Genomic DNA, 17,662 nt, shown 5'->3' with positions numbered 1-17,662 from the left:
AATACAAGAATTGTTCCTCATTTTCTCCTGACTCTATACAAGTCTTGCATAATTTTACTCAAATATTTTTTGCCTAAGTTTCAGATTCATTTCAGTTCAACCTCAATGGGAATTTCAGGAAATTATTACAATGGATATTATGAAGATCACATGCTTATAAAGTGGCTGATTTTATGAAAAAGTCCACCTAGCCTCCAGTTTTCAAGGCACCATTTTGTGCCCTTCTTCCAAAGCATGTACTTGCACTGACAGCAGAAAGCCTTTAGGTGCTGAGCAGCACAAGCATGTAATCCATGCTCAGCTCTGCTGGGCATCCATCCTTGCTCCTTGCGTGGGTCCAGGAATAAAGGTGGCTGAGTATTTCTAATAAGACTCCCAACTGACAAAGCTGATCCCTGATTTCCAGAAGTAGAGATTCTTGCTTTACCTTCAGAGTTCAGGCTTTGTTGGCTTGCAAGCCAGGGAAAGGTGATGTATTGGCAGCCCAAGGGAGGGTACTGAAACTACCAATGACCCCTCTTGAAGGATAAGCTTCTACAGAGAGGGACAAGTGCAATTTGCACTGCATGTATCACTTCTCTTTATAGAGTTTGAGCCTGCTACTGCCTATAAACTCATGGGCCCAGATCTACAATTCATACAATAGCAGTTAACACATTTATATTTGATAGCACCAGGTTTTACCCCAACCCTGATGGCCATGACTTAGGCATCAGAATGGGTTCAACTTGCAGGTGCAACACCATGCCTTTTGTATTAGAGGCCAACATAGACCATCCAGCCCTTCAAAGCATTAAAATTAAAAGTATTTTCCGAAGTTCAAAAGTCACCTGAGGCTCATTCCAAGTACCATTCACAATTTTGATTTTAAGAGAGACTCATAGTTACACTACTAAAGGACAATACACAACCTTTGCAGGAGGTTTCAGGCCTCTCTGAAAATCATTTCGTATGAATATGTGTAGAAGGAGTGAGAGGAAATGAAAGATACCTATAAATCATGGCATGCCTGAGCGATGCCCACGTGAATGCAAAAAATTCATGTTATTTGCAGTATGTATATCTCTTCCTGAGTTGAATTTCATTCCCAGTATGGAATCCAAGTGCCTGCTTTCTTTTTTGGCAAGGTACTCAATCACATGGTAAGGCAATCCAATTTTCTGGTTTGCTTCCTGTTTTCTTTCCTCCTAAAAGGCCAAGCATTTCTCACCAAGATCACCACTACAATGTGTGCCAGAATATGTTTAAAATATGGTCCTGTAAAAATAGAAATTAGGTTTGTTTCTTTGAAGGCAGCATTAATTCTTCATATATTCTGGGATCTTGAAGATTTCAGCTGAACAGATTCAAAATGATCTTCCTTTTCCTGCAATGGAAAGGACAGGTTCCCATCAACTGGGATTCTTCAAATTCAGTCCAACAGTTACTACAGTCACTTCTTCTCTTAATATCTCCAGAGCAACCTTTGCCAAAGACTTCATTTTATTTCTAACACACTCATTTAGTGCATAGTTTGACCATTTATTATTTAATAACACTGCTAATTCTGTAAAAATTTGCAAAATCAATAAAATTATGCCACATATATTGTTCATGGTGCTTACTTTAGAGGGTACAGGGAAAGTTTGCATTTCATGCTCATAGTACAGGACAGGTAGTCAGAGTTGGTGAATTGCAAGGTAATCATATCTATGGTTATTATTATTTATTAATGTGCTTCCTATAATAAATAAAAAGATTGGTGCAAAGTCTGTGAATGTGAACACCACTGCCTCACTCCTGGATTCCCATCCCGGCTCCTCCTCCGGGAGACGCACAGGACAAAAAGAGTCTACAAATCCTCTGCCATCTTAAAAATCAGGGCTGGAGGGTTGAGTTTTCTTTCTGTTTTTAAGCAAGCATCAGGGTGAGAAGTCTGGACACACACGTTACTGCATGTGTGAACAACCCAATGGTCCATGCAGAAGCAATGAATGAAGGAGCCCTAATAAAACTACTCACTAGAAAATGCTGGTTCTTGCTTCGTGTATCTACCTTTTATACTTGTTGACGTACACAAACAGTTTGGAAACTATGTTAAACTAACTTCATGATCTGGTCTTTAAAGCTATCTCATTCAGATCAGGACAGCCTAGTGCAGACATGAGAAAGAGCAGGGGTGAAAATTGTCCTATGCTAGCCTACTGCAGAGTATATATTTCTTGCTCTAAAGGACCAGGTATCGTTATACTGGAGACAACAGATGGAACTGGAACAGGATCCAATCTGAAGCAGTTTCATAATTCTTTAACTTGTATATTCTCATTAAAAATAACAGTAATTTCTTTCTATATTACAGGTCTAGCCTGAATTCCTTGGGTACTCAAACCCACTAAGAGCTTCATGAGATGTTTTCTTCATAGACATGCCATTGCCTGAAGTTTGCACATATAGTTAGGATACTTCAGATTTTTCTTTATCCCCTCAGTTTAATTTCTCCTGTTTTTCTCCCCTGTTTTCCTCCATATACTTTTTTTTCCATATTTCACATGCATATCCAGCAGGAGATGAATTTCCTCATCTTTTGCATAAATGAAAACTGATGCCTATAACATTTGTTTTGGAGAAATACATATTAAATTCCAGTTATCTGCAGGGATACAGGACACAGATTTCAGTAAGCTAATGAGGTACTGGAAGCTGAGTTTGCCAGCTATGATTAGCTAGCAGGAAAAAAAGAACCAGCTTAGAAATATCTGACAGGCTTGTTTAAAAAGGAGTGAATACTCAGGGAGCCTGCTACAATGGATATAGAAACTTTAAAAAACTCTTTTTGATTCCAAACAGGCATTCAAGTGGTCTGAATACTAAAGTACTAAAGCTTACTTTAAAGAGGAAAATAAAACCACTTCTCCCACGCTCTCATCTCTATACTTCTCATCAGGAAAGAGCCAGTGGTTGATGCTGCAAATGGAGTCAGCAAAGCTTTTACAGTTATCAGGCGTTCAGCAAAACATGACCCTCACCGGCAGCACTGGTCATTATGCTCAGGCACAGACAGCCAAGCCATTTCACAGACAAAAAAACATCATCAGTGTTTCAAAGTCAATCCCTATAGGATTCAAAATGGAATCAACTTCCATTTTTGCAACATCACCACAAAACTTGATGTGATTTGATTTTATTTACATTTTCTATATTCTTAATATTGAATTAAGAATTAATATTGAATTTCTGCCCCTTCCCACAAGGAACAATATTGATTTTGCAAGACAAATAGTCAGGCTGCGGTCAAGAAGTTCCTCATATTAGCTGTGTAATGGTAACATCTCCTAGGAGGGTGATCTGGGGAGCAGTTAGCATGGAAGGAGGACAGTGGTCTAATAAAAAAAGGAAAAGAACAAAAAAAAGAGAAAAATAAGGGACAAGAAAGGATACACAGATGTTTTAATTACATCGCACTTAAGTCACAGAAAGGAAAAAAGGAATAAATGAAAAAAATCTTAACAGTCAATATTCTGAAATATTATTTGGACAAGAAACAAGAGAGGGACTTTAAAAAAAAAAATTATTGTGATCTTTTAAGAAACCTTCTTATTTTGAAACAACCCTCTTCAGCAAAACTGTTTGAAAGGGAAAATGTCATTCACCTTTATCCTGATCGTAATAGATGCCCCAGCTGGACTCCCTTAAAGACAACACTACCCTTCCCATTGACTTCAAGGCACTTTGAATAAAGACCAAAGTGTTTGCGGGATCTACCATGACAGTCCTCTGTTGCTCTTCTCAGAAATGTTCAAAGGACACCAAAGACCTTTGTGCTATGAATTCAGATATGCAACAACCCAAATCACATGTGCTGCAGAAAAAAAACCCGCTTTTTGCTGTTGCTTCCCACTGGATTGGAGGAGGTTGCTGTATTGGGTAACAGGCTGTGGCTGGTGCCTCCTCTTCAACTGAATCCTATAGTACTCAAAATTACGGTTCTCAAGTCAGCCATGAAGCTAGCCCAGGTAAGCTGCAAGCAGCTGACTGGTGGCTGTGTTCCCAATGTTAATTTTCTGTATTTATAATAGCTGTGTTTGCCTCAGCAATGGAGATGTCTGGTAGGAATCTGGGAAGAGAGGATCCCCCCACCATTTTAGGTATCACCCGTACAATAAAGAATGCTACTGAAATCTCTCTGCAGAAGAACAATCATTTACTCAACACCCTGCAACATTTCTTATCATCATCCATTCTGTGGATTTCAGCAGACTGACTATGGATTGGGTGATGTGTGCGTGGGAGGCTGCACAAAGCACTGTGCAAATTAGTATCACAGCCTCATCAGGTCCAGTAATAAATAAAGGTAATAATTATTTTTAGTGTTAATAGTCGTAATTGCTACTCACCTTCGTTGCCAAGGACTTGAGCTTCCCCAGCAGTGACTGCTTATTTGAATATACTATTTCTTCTTCATTATCTTCTCCTTCCATTATAGCACAGCTGTCAGCAGCTGGCAGCTCACACTCTTTTGAGTTTGCTGTCATCACTAATTTGGAATATTTGTATTCCAACCTGAAGATATAAAGCCAGACAGGCATAGATGTTTTTACAAATGTCCTATATTCAAGGCTTTTGTAATTTAGATTATCTGCAGCCCTTCCACATAGTCACTTCTGAGGTATTTACCGGAAATCAGATATTTTTCAATCATTGAAAACATGTAACAGGAATAGTATTAACAGTACTTCGAGCTCCTGCTCTCCAGATTAACCCTCTATCCTTATAAAAGAGCTATGTTTTCCCAAAAGACCACAAGTAGGTCGAGAGGATTTCCTGCATGAAGAAGTGTGACCTGTGTGCTGGTTGGGGCAACAGAAGGTTGACTTCAGCCTGTATCAGAATCTGCATCACACCCATGTCCAAGGGGACTACAGGGAGAGGAGATATGTGTAAAGGTGTGTGGTAGGAGGCAGCAAGAGGTGGGGACCATGATACTGAAGTCTGGGTTTGGTGAAGCTGGATGTGCTACAGGGTGATGAAATCCCATGGAGGTGGAATCACGTTTTGAAAGTTTATGGCATGAGATTTGGGAAGCAGAGGACAATGGGGATGGGGAACAGTCAGTATGTTCAGTCTGAGAAGCAGGGATCTTTTGGGTGTGTACTAGACATGTCCTGCCAAAATAGACCTAAGCAATACACAGTCAAGAACCTTGATATTTCAAAAGTCATGACAGTCAGGTGAAGTTCCTGGTAACTGGAAAAAGGGAAATATTGCACCCATTTTTAAAAAAGGGTAGAAAGGAGGACCCAGGAAACTACCAACCTGTCAGCCTCACCTCTGTGCCTGGGAAGATCATGGAACAGATCTTCCTAGAAGCTATGCTCAAGCACATGGAAGACAGGGAGGTGATTCAAGACACCCAGCATGGATTCACCAAGGGCAAGTCCTGCCTGACCAACCTGGTGGCCTTCTATGATGGAGTGACTGCATCAGTGGACAAGGGAAGAGCTATGGATGTCATCTATCTGGACTTCTGTAAGGCCTGTGACACGGTCCCCTACAACATCCTTCTCTCTAAATTGGAGAGATATGGATTTGATGGGTGGATTGTTCGGTGGATAAGGAATTGGTTGGATGGTCACATCCAGAGGGTCGTGGTCAACAGCTCAATGTCCAGAGGGAGATCGGTGACAAACAGTGTCCCTCAGGGGTCTGTACTGGAACCAGTGTTGTTTAACATCCTCATTAATGACATAGTGGGATCACATGCACCCTCAGCAAGTTTGCAGACAACACCAAGCTGAGTGGTGCAGCTGGTTCACTAGAGGGAAGAGATGCCATCCAGAGGGACCTTGACAGGCTTAAGAAGTGGGCCCATGTGAATCTCATGAAGTTCAACAAGACCAAGTACAAGGTCTTGCACTTGGGACGGGACAACCCCCACTATCAATACAGGCTGGGAGATGAAGGGATTGAGAGCAGCCCTGCCAAGAAGGACTTGGCGGTGCTGGTGGATGAAAAGCTGGACATGAGCCGGCAATGTGCGCTTGCAGCCCAGAAAGCCAACCGAATCATGGGCTGCATCACAAGAAGCGTGGCCAGCAGGTCGAGGGAGGTGATTCTGCCCCTCTACTCTGCTCTGGTGAGACCCCACCTGGAGCACTGCATCCAGCTCTGGAGCCCTCAGCACAGGAAAGACATGGATATGTTGGAGCTGGTCCAGTGTCAGGGACTGAAAGAGTTAATGTCTCAAACATTGTGGTCAGGCAAGTTAAGGTCTGCAAAGAGACAAGTTAAGGTCTCCATAGTGATAAATTGGGGTCTGCATAGCACCGAAGGTGAGAAACCAGTGGGTGCAGAGTTGGCACCCAGCCCGGAGGAGTGTGGGGGGGACTCGCAGTGCCACCCCCTGATGGCCAGAGGTCATGCAGAGTTCATTTGAGGAAGGGGCTCACGACCACCGGAAAGACCCCTTGCAACCACCCCCACCCCCACCCCCAGCGGTGCCTGTGCAGAAGATGGAGAACATTCTGGAACAAGCCTCAGGGGGGCTGAGACTAGAGGTGGGGAGTGGCCTATAAAAGACACAACTTTGAGGACCCATAGGCGCACCCCCACCACCGGAGGACCCCACGCCGCTGCTGCCCCTGCTCCAGACCGGCCTCCCTCACCCACTGCCGGCGCAGCCGGAGGCTCCGCGCTCCGGGAGCAGCGTGCCCGCCGCTGGAGGACTGCCGTGTTTGTCATCGACATTGCAGGATCCAAGGGTGGTGATATCTCTCTCTCTCTTCTTTCTTTCTTTTCCTTTCCCTTTATAAGTATTTGCATTAGAACCCGCGGTGCTTATGGTGGTGCTTTCCTGGTCCAGGTTGCCTCCTTATTCACATAAACTGCTGACCAAGTCTGAGACTAAGATTAGACCTAGCCGCACTTCGACTCCTCTCTGTAAAGGAGTTTAGAAAGCAAGGGGGTCTATTCTGAACCTCGTGACTCAATGGGAGGGTCTCCCTCATCCCCTGCATGTCATGGTGCTTTTCAAGTTCAGGTTGGTGTTCACTGTTAATAAAGTGTCTAATTGGTCATTTGGTGTTGTTTCACCTTAATTTAACCCAAGGAAATCACAGAAACTCCGCGATCCTCTCTGGACAGTCCAGTTCGGGTCTTGACACAGAGGAGGGCCACAAAAATGATCAGAGGGATGGAACACCTCTCCTCTGAGGAAAGGCTGAGAGAGTTGGGGTTGTTCAGCCTGGAGAAGGGAAGGCTCCAGGAAGACCTTATTGCAGCCTTTCAGTACCTAAAGGTGCTTAAATAAGAAAGGTTTCTTAAATAAGAAAGATGGAGACAAACTTTTTAGCAGGGCCTGTTGCAATAGGACAACAGGTAATGGCTTTAAACTAAAAGAGGGTAGATTTAGACTAGATAGAAGGAAGAAATTTTTTACAATGAGGGTGGTAAAACAGTGCAACGGGTTGCCCAGAGAGGTGGTAGATGCCCCATCCCTGGAAACATTCAAGGTCAGGTTGGACGGGGCTCTGAGCAACCTGATCTGGTTAAAGCTGTCCCTGCTCATTGCAGGGGGGTTGGACTAGATGACCTTTAAAGGTCCTTTCCAACCCGACTATTCTATGATTCTATGATTCTATGATTATTTTAAGCCAGCTGAAAGGGAGTAATTAGACTGAAGAGATATCCTTTTGGTCTTCAGACTTTGAGAAATCCATGTTGCTTCAGGATCTAAGGTCAACTTCAAACTCTTGGGGGTTAAAAGACAGTTCCTGTTGGGAAATTATGCCATAACAAATTTCCTATACTTTTTTTTACTAGCATTTTTGATAGCCACTGTTGGCAGAAGAAACCTCAATTTGGTGGATCTTCATGATCCAACATGGTGTTTCTCATCAACATTGTCACAAGGTCAGATCCATTAAATGGCTTTCTGTTCACTACATCAAGCTTTTAGCTTACTTTTATATGGAACACAATTTGCAGTACTTACTTCTGGTTCTTCTTCCAAAAATAGCAGGTCAAGGCTATGAGCAGAACAGCTGTGAAAGCACCAACGCCAGCTCCAACTTTTAGCCAAAAGTCCACTGTTTCACAAGTGCTGGTCCTTTTTTCTGGCAAGGGAACCCCTTTAATGCAGTGCTTTGGCTCATTCCATACATACAAGGTTTCCTTTCAAATGGAAATCAGAAACCACCAAAAAGTGAGCTGCTTATAGGAAAAGAGAGAACTATTTAAACTTGAAGAAAACAAGCTGTTTTGAGGTAGGCAGGTTAGATATCTTTTCAATGAAAGCAAACCAAAACAGGTACTTCAGGTTTTCAGACTCCAGGCTGAGTCATATTGGCTATCCAATTGTCCCTTTGATTGTGCCTGCAGGTTCAGACATGGCAAAAGGATTTCCTCTTCTGAATTGCTCTTCACCTGGCACAATATGGATTGGACAGCAATTGTGAATGTGTTGTGCCTGCATTGGAGCTGTTGATCAACAGGACACTTCTGAAAGGACTTCCTAATATTTGACTAGAGAGGGCAGCAGCATAAAATTGCAAGCAAGGAAGGATGAATTTCTGAACTAAAATTCTGAATCCTTTCTTAGCCTGTCCCTGATGTTTATGGCTATTAAAGGATTGAAGTCCTTTGGGCACTCCATCCTTCACAAATAACTTGCCTGCATGTATGAGTGCATACAGAGTTCACATCGCTACCCACATAGCTGGTCAGCACAAGCCAGCTCTCCTTCAGGAACCATGCTGCCATTGGCACAAATATCCCTGAGTCTCAACACAGCACCTCACCAATAAGTCTTGCACCCAGCCAGCTCAGAGCCTGGACTGAGATTTCCCAACTCTGCCTGCACTCACATATCGACTTGCACACCGAATTTCAGCAGAGTCCAAGTTATACTCAAATGAACCCATCTGACTCGGAGACAATGGTCCTGTACCTGAAATCCTTTTTTGCAGGCTCCCTCAATCTCGTGGTAGTCTTGCTCCGTGCAGAGAGGGCAAGCTTCTGCACTTTCCCATACAAAGGAGAAGGTGCATCCATCGCAAGTGCCTGCGGGGCATGAACTAGGAGGAGAGCAAAACTTAGTTATCGCTTATGAAACATTCTGGGGTTTGCATCCTCATTCCATATTCTGCTGCTGAAAATTGGTAATGGTAAGTACAACAAATGGGTAAACATCCATCAAGTCAGCAGATGGAAAAATCTGGGGAAAGAATTTTTCCCAGTTTGTAAAATGCTTTCTCAAGTGAAAACAGATGTTGGGTTGTCAAAGGTCTAAAATAACAGTTCAGCTCCTGGCAGTGAGTGCTATTCACATGCCTGTGATTAAGAGACGAGAAAGAAGCAAACCTTGGAGACCAGCAGAACTACTCCAGCATTTCGTCAGCACGGACTAGCCCAGCATGCATCTCTATTGCTGTTCTCCCGCACTGGGTGACTGTTCCACATGAATGCTGCTATCTGGTTCCTGCTGTTGTTCTAATGATGTCTGGGTGATTTTGTCCATATGGAATGGACTTGTCCTGTCATGGTTAATTACTAGAAGGATTTTCACTAGTTAATGAAGAGATAACAGCTTCTCTTAGTCTAAGAAAGACTAATGGCCCTATTTTGTACTCGGCCTGCAGAAGAAAGTTGTACCAGCAATGGCAGGACGTTCATGCAGCTTTTGTTACTGACAATTACATCAGGTCTAACAGCAGCAGTAGCCAGAAGTCCATGCAAGAAGCTAGGTCACATAAATGTGAAATATGTCCAGAGAGAAAAATAGATTTAAAGGGTTTTTTCTATATCATCTGGAAATCTGTTATCCTGAAGGACTGAAAAATCCACAGCCCTAAAAGCCCATTCTGTCTTATCCTGATTTGAATAACTGACAACGGTCCTCTCTGGATTATGGAATATTTTTTCAATGTACATGGCAAGAGCATTGACAGACCTTTCTTCTCAGCCTCTTTCATCCTATACTGCAACTTCATATGATACTAAACACCATGTCTGGAGGATCAAGGAGTTATATGCAGTAGTATTATTTGACATGTATCAGATACCTGACTGTTTGAAAATAGCTGTCTGACTGCTGAGCTAATCAAAGGGGGCTAGGAAGTAGTCAACAAGAACTGATATAAGTTACATCATGTCAGCTGTGTGCCGTTTCTGTCCATGCTCACACTTTTAAAAGTAAGGTAGGTTACTCCTCCCTCACTACTGGTGAGCTATCACAGCTCATATCATGTTAAACGTACAACATTAGGACACCTGAAGGATTTTCACATGGCAGCTGATAGATGGTGGCTTGTTGCCCAGCATAATTTGTAGTGTATCAGGTCCCTAAGAAACCAGGGTAAACATCTCCAAAGGCATTCAAACACCAATCACTCATCTATCACCTGTGAAGTAGATGCCCCTTTGCCTTCATTCAGGTGAGCGTTGTTCACCTGTCCCAACAGGGACAGGGATCAAAGAGGATCCCACACTTTTCACACTGTTAGCTTTTGGGAAAGGGACTCACATTTGGGAAGGAGGACCATTGAGGGGGCAATCAGCAGATTTATAGCAATGTCCAGATGGATTAAGGTGGGCCTTGACAGCCAAAGAGGGGGTTATCAAAGTTGAGGAGAACTTCTGAAAAATCACGGGGTATTGTTGAAGAGTAACAGAATTAATAATTTTATTGTTTTTTCTCTGCAAGTTTTCAGGTGCATGAATAAACAGTACTTTGGAAAAAAGTTTTTTGCAGTCACTTGAATCAGAGTGAAAGGAAAAAAAGGCCAGGCAAATTAAACACAACTGGTACAAGGGGTCCAGGATAGAAACTGGAGTGATAAGACACATATAGAAATACATATAGAACTTGAACTAGACAGAGTCAGGGCTCACATAAGCATTGCAATAGCAGATTTCATCGTTCCTAGGACAGGTTGCTTTTTTCAAGAAAATCACTTTGTTCACAGCCACTGCTGTAGATCAAGGAAAAAAAACTACCTCTCAAAGCCCAGCCTAGGCAGTTTTAATCAGGAGGCCAAAGACCAAAATAAGGATCTGAAATAAAGAAGTGGAGACAAGAAAACATCGCTACATTTGCTTTTGGCTTTAAGCTTGGAACAACCTGCCTGACCTCTAACCTCTCTCACTGCACAGCCTAAATACACAGCAGCTGGTCTGCTGGGAGGAGATGGACACACACATCCTTCACCTAGGAGAAATGAGTGAGACCTCCTGGGTGGCTGATGAGGGAGACAGCACTCCTCATGGCTGTTAACCATAACGTTCCCAATGAGTTGTGTAAAAGTTGCCTGAGGAGAAAAGGCTTTTAGGCACTCCTAGAATACAAATAGTTAAATACCTGGGCACAGAAAGCTCTCCTTGGTCTGGTTTGTTAGGGTTGCATCTCATTGTCACAACAGTTGCACGGCCATTTTCACAGGAGGTTGTCACTGTTGAAGACCTAAGGTCAAACAAGAGGAGAAATGTAATACATTTCCACTACAGTAAATACATGTTGCTCTTTCATAGGTCTCTGTCCATTCATGCAACTGCAGTACTAAAGAAATGCCCTTTACCACAGCACTTTTGCCTTTGTCAGGTGGAAGAAAAAAAAAAAAAGGAGCAACAGAAGCAGGGCAGGTTTCACCTCTCCATTTAAATCTCAAAGTGCTCTGAGATGCCACTCAGGGAACTGCTCTGTTTTTCTAGCTAGTTTGAATTCTGCTGAGTCAAGGAATACTTATGCAACAGAAAGTGGACATATCAAAGCTATATATGAGAAATTAGGGAAAGGAACATGGCACTGTCAGTGTCACCTGGACGAATCAAAGCTATGGTATCACTCGCTACAGATCAAGTGTAATTTAGATTTGAGTAAACAGTGTTTGCTGATTTCATAAAATATTCTTCAACATGCCAATCAATATCAGCCAGATACTGATTAAAATGATAAAGATTAAAGGTGGATTAAAGATCTCTCCTCACAGTTTTAGTTTTCTTTAAACAAATGAAGAAATTTGACGTACCAACAAACACTATTTTTTACCTACTTGTAAAAGAAATGCACATCAGGTATTTTGCTTGGAGAGGGAGGAAAGATATCTGTCTTGATGCTGATATTTTCCAGCGTTGTTTCAACAGTAGCTCCTAAAATTTGAGAAGAAAAAAAAATTAAAAAATAAAAGAACAAGCTAAGAATGGATTTTTGAGGGGGTTCACATATAACATTTTCTCAGTCTGAAAGGTATGGGGTCTCACTTAATAGCATTTAATGACATTACTATACATTATACACTTTATTCTAACTAAACTTTGCAGATTTGTATGTTCCTCATACCATCTGATTTCCTCATATAGACATAACAAAACAAAAATTAATAAAATACCACCAGTGTTAATAAGTTTTATTCTTTTGTATGAATTTAAAGCAATCATGTGATATTACAGAATCATAAAATAATTTAGGCTGCAAAAGGACTGCTGAAGATATCTGATCCAATCAACTGCTCAAAGCATATGCCTTGGACGTATAACCCTAACACATCATAACCGTGCAACACCCTGAGCAATCTGCAGTACTGTGGGAGAAAAACTGAAAGATGCAATGACAAGATTCAGAAGGATTATGGAGTCATAGGCAAGCCTTGATGGCATATTTTGGAACAAATGACAGGCTGGTGTGTGGAACAACACAGGTTACACAGGTCTGCATGGATTTTGAAGAGCTGAAAAAGAGGAAAATTCAAGGAACCAATTTTCTGAGAGATTCTTCCAACCCTGTGAACCAAAGAAGACAGAAAATATCAGTGCTGCACTGCAACATTTCATAAGAAGAGGGAGCTGTACAAATGGGACAGGCTGCATCTTTCTAGTGAGGTGAAAAATTGCTAGAACAACAGGAAAAAGTGGTAGGAGCCAGCAACTGGTGGGAAGATGGGAAAGACTGAAAAAAAGAAGTTTTCCACTTTTTCTTGCAACAGTTGAGGCAGCCTAGCTGAATTCTTAGGACTTTGACTTGACTTCAACTTGACCGGCATTACATTTGGGAGAACAACTCACACAGCTGGAAAATCCATGTCTGGTTATAACCCTTTTAGGTAAATGTAGTAGGTAACAAAGGTGACAGTTCGCACTAGACACTACCACCTGGTGTAGGACAAGTCAGAGCTTGGGACTGTGAAAGCACATGGATCAATGTGCTCAGTAATGTTGCTCAGGAGGGCTTGCAGGTGAGGAATAGCTACAGAGAATCACATCAACAGAGAGACCAAAATGAGCTGTGCTGCAGCAACCATCAGGAACATGTGCAGAACAATGTCAGATTATTGTGGAGGGACCTCTGTTCTGAGAACATATGGTGACGTCAGCAAGGATGATCATTTCCTCTCATCAAAGACATTGCATCGAACACAGGGTGACTTAAATTTGGATTGCAACACAATGGACACAGAATAGTTACTCACTAGACTGGCAGATGATAGCTCCTAGGGACCTTATTATATTCAACAGAGGCAATGAGAGAATATTCCTATCCAATAAGCAGTACCGTAGAGATGGCATCTCAAAGTGCAGTTTCTCAAAAATAAGAACACTAGAAGTAAAATCAAGTGTGAAAAAAAAAATGTCATTCTTCAGAGGATATTAATTATATGTCTAAAAAGCCACAATGACTCTCTCAAGAATGACAATAGCTTTCACTAAGAGTCCATCTTGGATCAGAACAGTGGTAAAGGAGCAATTCAAATAAAAACATTGGCACAAGCTTAATGGAGGGGGAATAGACAATCAAATAAAATCAAAAGTTATGAGAGAAATGATAATGGATGCTAAAGACTTCAGGGAAAAGCCTGTGTTTGGCAGCGCTAGAAAAATTGTAAGTTTGGAGCTTTTTTAGAAATACTAGAAATAAAAGTACATCTTGTGGCTAGGAAAGGCAAACTTCAACCCCATTTTAAAATGTAACAATTGCGATAAAGAAAAGGCAGCAAAAGAGCTTGATATCTTTTCTCTGTATTAGGAAAAAATCAGGACTATCTCCTTGCTTTCCGAGGCAATGACTGAACACCTTATTCCCTCAGTGGCAGGAGAGGATATTGGCATCTACTTGGCGTGCACGCTTATACTAGCAAACCCATAACAAAGAGTGACCTTTAATAGAGCTTTTAATGATAGCGAAATGTCAGAAGACTGATGGAGAGGGGATTTGGTGAGCCAAATTACAACGTGGCTAACACAATGAGACAAAATAACAGGAATGGTAAGTGGAAGATGGGTTTCAGTTAATGGATAGATACATAAAAAGTGACAGTCAACATGAATTTATGGATAGCAGCTCTTGTTGAACAAATCTGATTTCATTCCTTGAGTGCTGATGAATTTGGTTGCTAAAGAAAATTATGTAAATTTATCAAGTATTTCACTAATTACCACATGAGAGTCTAATTAAAAAGTTAGCAGTGTAATATCAATTAAGTGCACACTCTGGATTAAAAATTATTTAACTAGCTAATTATAAAATTATCTGGCCATGGGAAGTTGTCATCAAATGTGGTATGTCTCCAGGCTTCTCTAGGCATTGATATTGGAGTCCCAGAATGCAAGATTATCAACAGGGATATGCAAGTAACTATATAATCACTGCTGGTAAAGTGTGTAGATGAGACAAAGATTAAGAGGAACAGGAATAAAATACAGAGCAACTTGGTTCACTTGGTAAGCTGGTCCCAATCAAACTAAACATATTTTAGTGCAGGGAAGTGCAGCAAGGAATGAAGGCCAGTCCTAAGGAAGAGATATTTTCCCTTGAAAACTGTAACTCTGAAAAAGATCTAGAGTGGACGTCAGATGCAAGAAGCCATCATGAAATCCCATGAGTCTGGAGAAAGGACTCAGGGATTCCATCCTTGCATGTAAATACAAATACAGAAGTTATTTTTATTGCCATTATAGTGAATTAAATACTGGAGTATTCCATTCTGATGCTCATGCATTAAGAAAATACAATAACAAGTTACAGAGGCTGCAGAAAGAGCTTCAAAAATTATTCAGATGCTTGAGAGAAATACATGATAGCTAGAGACTCAGAAGAACTTGTTCTATTTAGTTTATCAGAAAAGGAGACTGGGGAGGGTGTGATGATTCCAGTACACAAAATATTTCTCCATGGAGGAAAATGTGGGCGTGAAATGGAGAAAAAATAACATGAAGCAAGAGCTGAAAACTGAACCCAGGCAAATTCAAACAGGAAACAAGTTCGCTTTAAAACAAAATACAGAGACAGTGTTTGACCAGTGGAAAAAAATACCAATGACTGTGGCAAAGCTTTTATTTCTGTCAGTCTTAGAAGTCCAGGTTGAATGCTCTTCCAAAGATGTGCTTTTGTCAAACATGAGTTTCTGGGCTCAGTGCCAGGCAGAAAGTACAAACACTCGGTGCCTGTAATGGATAGGTGAGCAGACTAAACGACTTCATTGTCTAAGCTGGCCTCAGACTCTGGGAACTTATGAGCCGGAGCAATGCAAGACTTAATGATGTGCATGGCCCCATGCTGCCCTAAGCCTCCTCCTTCCTCGCCTAATTATGTTCCAGCACCAGCTTCTTCTTCTGAAATTGCCCGAGTGGGGACTTGGCACGGGCAGAAATACTTGGACTAATGTGACTACTACAGTGATTGGTCTTGCCCTGCATGAGGTGGGTAGGAAACATGAAAGAAAACTAGTGCTTTTTAATTACATTCTCTAGATTTTTGTGCTGAAATTCTGTGCACCATGGGACCCACTAGACCAAACACAGGGAAGAGTGAGTAATATGAACATGGAAAACAAAGAATGGGGGGAGCCCATACTCTTCTCCTCCAGCCATCAGCTGTAGTAGAACAGCAGCAAAAAGCAATGGCATCTGTCTACATCTGCTTCACAGCTCAGGAACAAAGTGGGACTGAATCCTGGGCTGCCCCTTTGCTTTTCTCCCAGGGTAATGCAGCACTGCTGAGCTGAGAATGATTTACTCTGCAGTCCTAAATGCATGAGAGTACATCCATGATAACAACACGCAGAAGACAAAACATGTACCTAAGAACCTGTCGGCAAGGCTGTTGGACTGCAGCGCCAGGGCTGTTCGGAAACCCTTGCTGTCTGATGGGATGATAGTGGACTGACAGACAAAAGCTCCCACAAAGTTGGAAAAATCTTCTGATTCTGCAACCATGTCCTTCAGAGTAACATCTGTGATATTGTCGGTGCAAATAGCCATCTTCTTCCCCTGTGGACAATTAGGAAACAGTGGAGAAGCTGTCGGTTGTTGACAGCAACCATATTTCCCTTGCCTTTAAATAATATACTGCAGAATACCTCTTTATTTAGGATTTAATCCAGATAAAATATTTTCAAAGCACAAAAACATTAAATCCCTAAACAGATACATAGCCTTCAAGGCTGCATTAATGTTACATGTCAAGACCAGTGCTAGAATCTCAGAGCAACAGCACTGAAAGACAAATCACCAGACTCAGTTGTCCTGACAAAATGCCAAGCACTGACGACCTCATCATATGGTTGGTAGGAGTGAGCATATCTGTACCTTTGTGGATCTAGTTGTCAGCAGCTCTAATCCAGGTGGTACTTAAACACGCATTTAAGCCTAAAAGCATGCAAAACACTGTAAAGAAATGTGAATACTCATTTGCCTCAACTCATGCAAACCCTTTGTTACATGGGAAAGAGACTTCAGAACTTTACAGGGCTGAACATTAATGTAAACTACATTCACTGGCTTTCATGGGACAATACGCATCACTGGTACTGCTCCAAAACTTCAATTTATGTATGTGACAACATGCCCTGGTACAGTCCAAGTCCCAAACAGAAAAATCTTGACTCTGGGTCAGAGACTGTTTGCAGTCACGAACTAAATACATTTTTCCACCACTTTAAAGGGCTGCAGTCAAAGTCAGCAACAGGCACCTCGGCCACTGGCAGAGAGTGGGGTGACCAGGGGCTCTGCTGACAGCTACATCTCCAGCCAAGTCACGAGGGAAACATATGGAAAGAAGCTGGCAACTGAAAGACCCAGACTGTTCACATGAGTTCCTTGGTGGCAGCACAAAAAGGTCAGGGTTGTTACCGAAGTGACTTGAAGGCACAAGAACTAAGAAAAAGTAGGCATGTGACAGGGTTTTTCTTCTGAGCATTACTTATGCCTAAAATACTGTCATCTCTGCTCTGGAAAATCACCTGGCTGCTCAAAAGTCCTCTTGCACTGCTGAGCAAGATCCAGTGGAAAGTGTTTGCTTAGTGTTCCTGGCAGCTCAGCTGTAGAGGAGTGCTAGTCCTGTCTCGGTGTGATCCCATGGGGCATCAACACAGGCAGCAAACTGGTTAACCCCCGCCACCCTCAACACCAGCTGAGCTCACCTCATTCCCACACAGGCTGATGTTAAAGAAGTGGAAGAACTTCGTCCCTCGGGAGGTGAAGCTGGGTCCGCTCATCAACGAGCCCACCTGGCTGAGGTTGCTAAAATCATAATTCAGGCTCTGGTTATCCTTGACGTATGACACCAGGCAGTCACTGAAGCAGGCAGAGTGGTCCTTCAGAGAAGGAGAGGCATCCATTAAAGAGCAGTTATGGACCAGCAGCAAACTGTTCACCTGGGAGTTAAAGCAAGCAGGTGCAGACAGGGCTGCTTTCCTTG

At 42.2% G+C, this 17,662-nt stretch overlaps 1 protein-coding gene across 1 annotated transcript in view; it reads right to left on the bottom strand.

Moving 5' to 3' along the window:
- Positions 1 to 1,306: 1,306 nt before the first annotated feature.
- Positions 1,307 to 17,662, bottom strand: part of ELAPOR2 (endosome-lysosome associated apoptosis and autophagy regulator family member 2) — a 34,921-nt gene continuing 18,565 nt past the window's right edge. Inside the window, exons 13-20 of the mRNA XM_075717896.1 lie at positions 17,385 to 17,558; positions 16,044 to 16,233; positions 12,024 to 12,120; positions 11,333 to 11,434; positions 8,924 to 9,050; positions 7,970 to 8,148; positions 4,374 to 4,539; positions 1,307 to 1,366 (exon numbers count right to left, since the gene is read on the bottom strand). Of these exons, the coding sequence (XP_075574011.1) occupies positions 1,307 to 1,366; positions 4,374 to 4,539; positions 7,970 to 8,148; positions 8,924 to 9,050; positions 11,333 to 11,434; positions 12,024 to 12,120; positions 16,044 to 16,233; positions 17,385 to 17,558 (1,095 nt within the window). The remainder of the gene's footprint in view (positions 1,367 to 4,373; positions 4,540 to 7,969; positions 8,149 to 8,923; positions 9,051 to 11,332; positions 11,435 to 12,023; positions 12,121 to 16,043; positions 16,234 to 17,384; positions 17,559 to 17,662) is intronic.

This window comes from Pelecanus crispus, chromosome 1, assembly GCF_030463565.1.
Source record: "Pelecanus crispus isolate bPelCri1 chromosome 1, bPelCri1.pri, whole genome shotgun sequence".
In the NCBI taxonomy this organism is placed as follows: domain Eukaryota; kingdom Metazoa; phylum Chordata; class Aves; order Pelecaniformes; family Pelecanidae; genus Pelecanus; species Pelecanus crispus.
The sequence above is the reverse complement of the archived record's forward strand: the minus strand, read 5'-3'. Positions and strand labels throughout refer to the sequence as shown.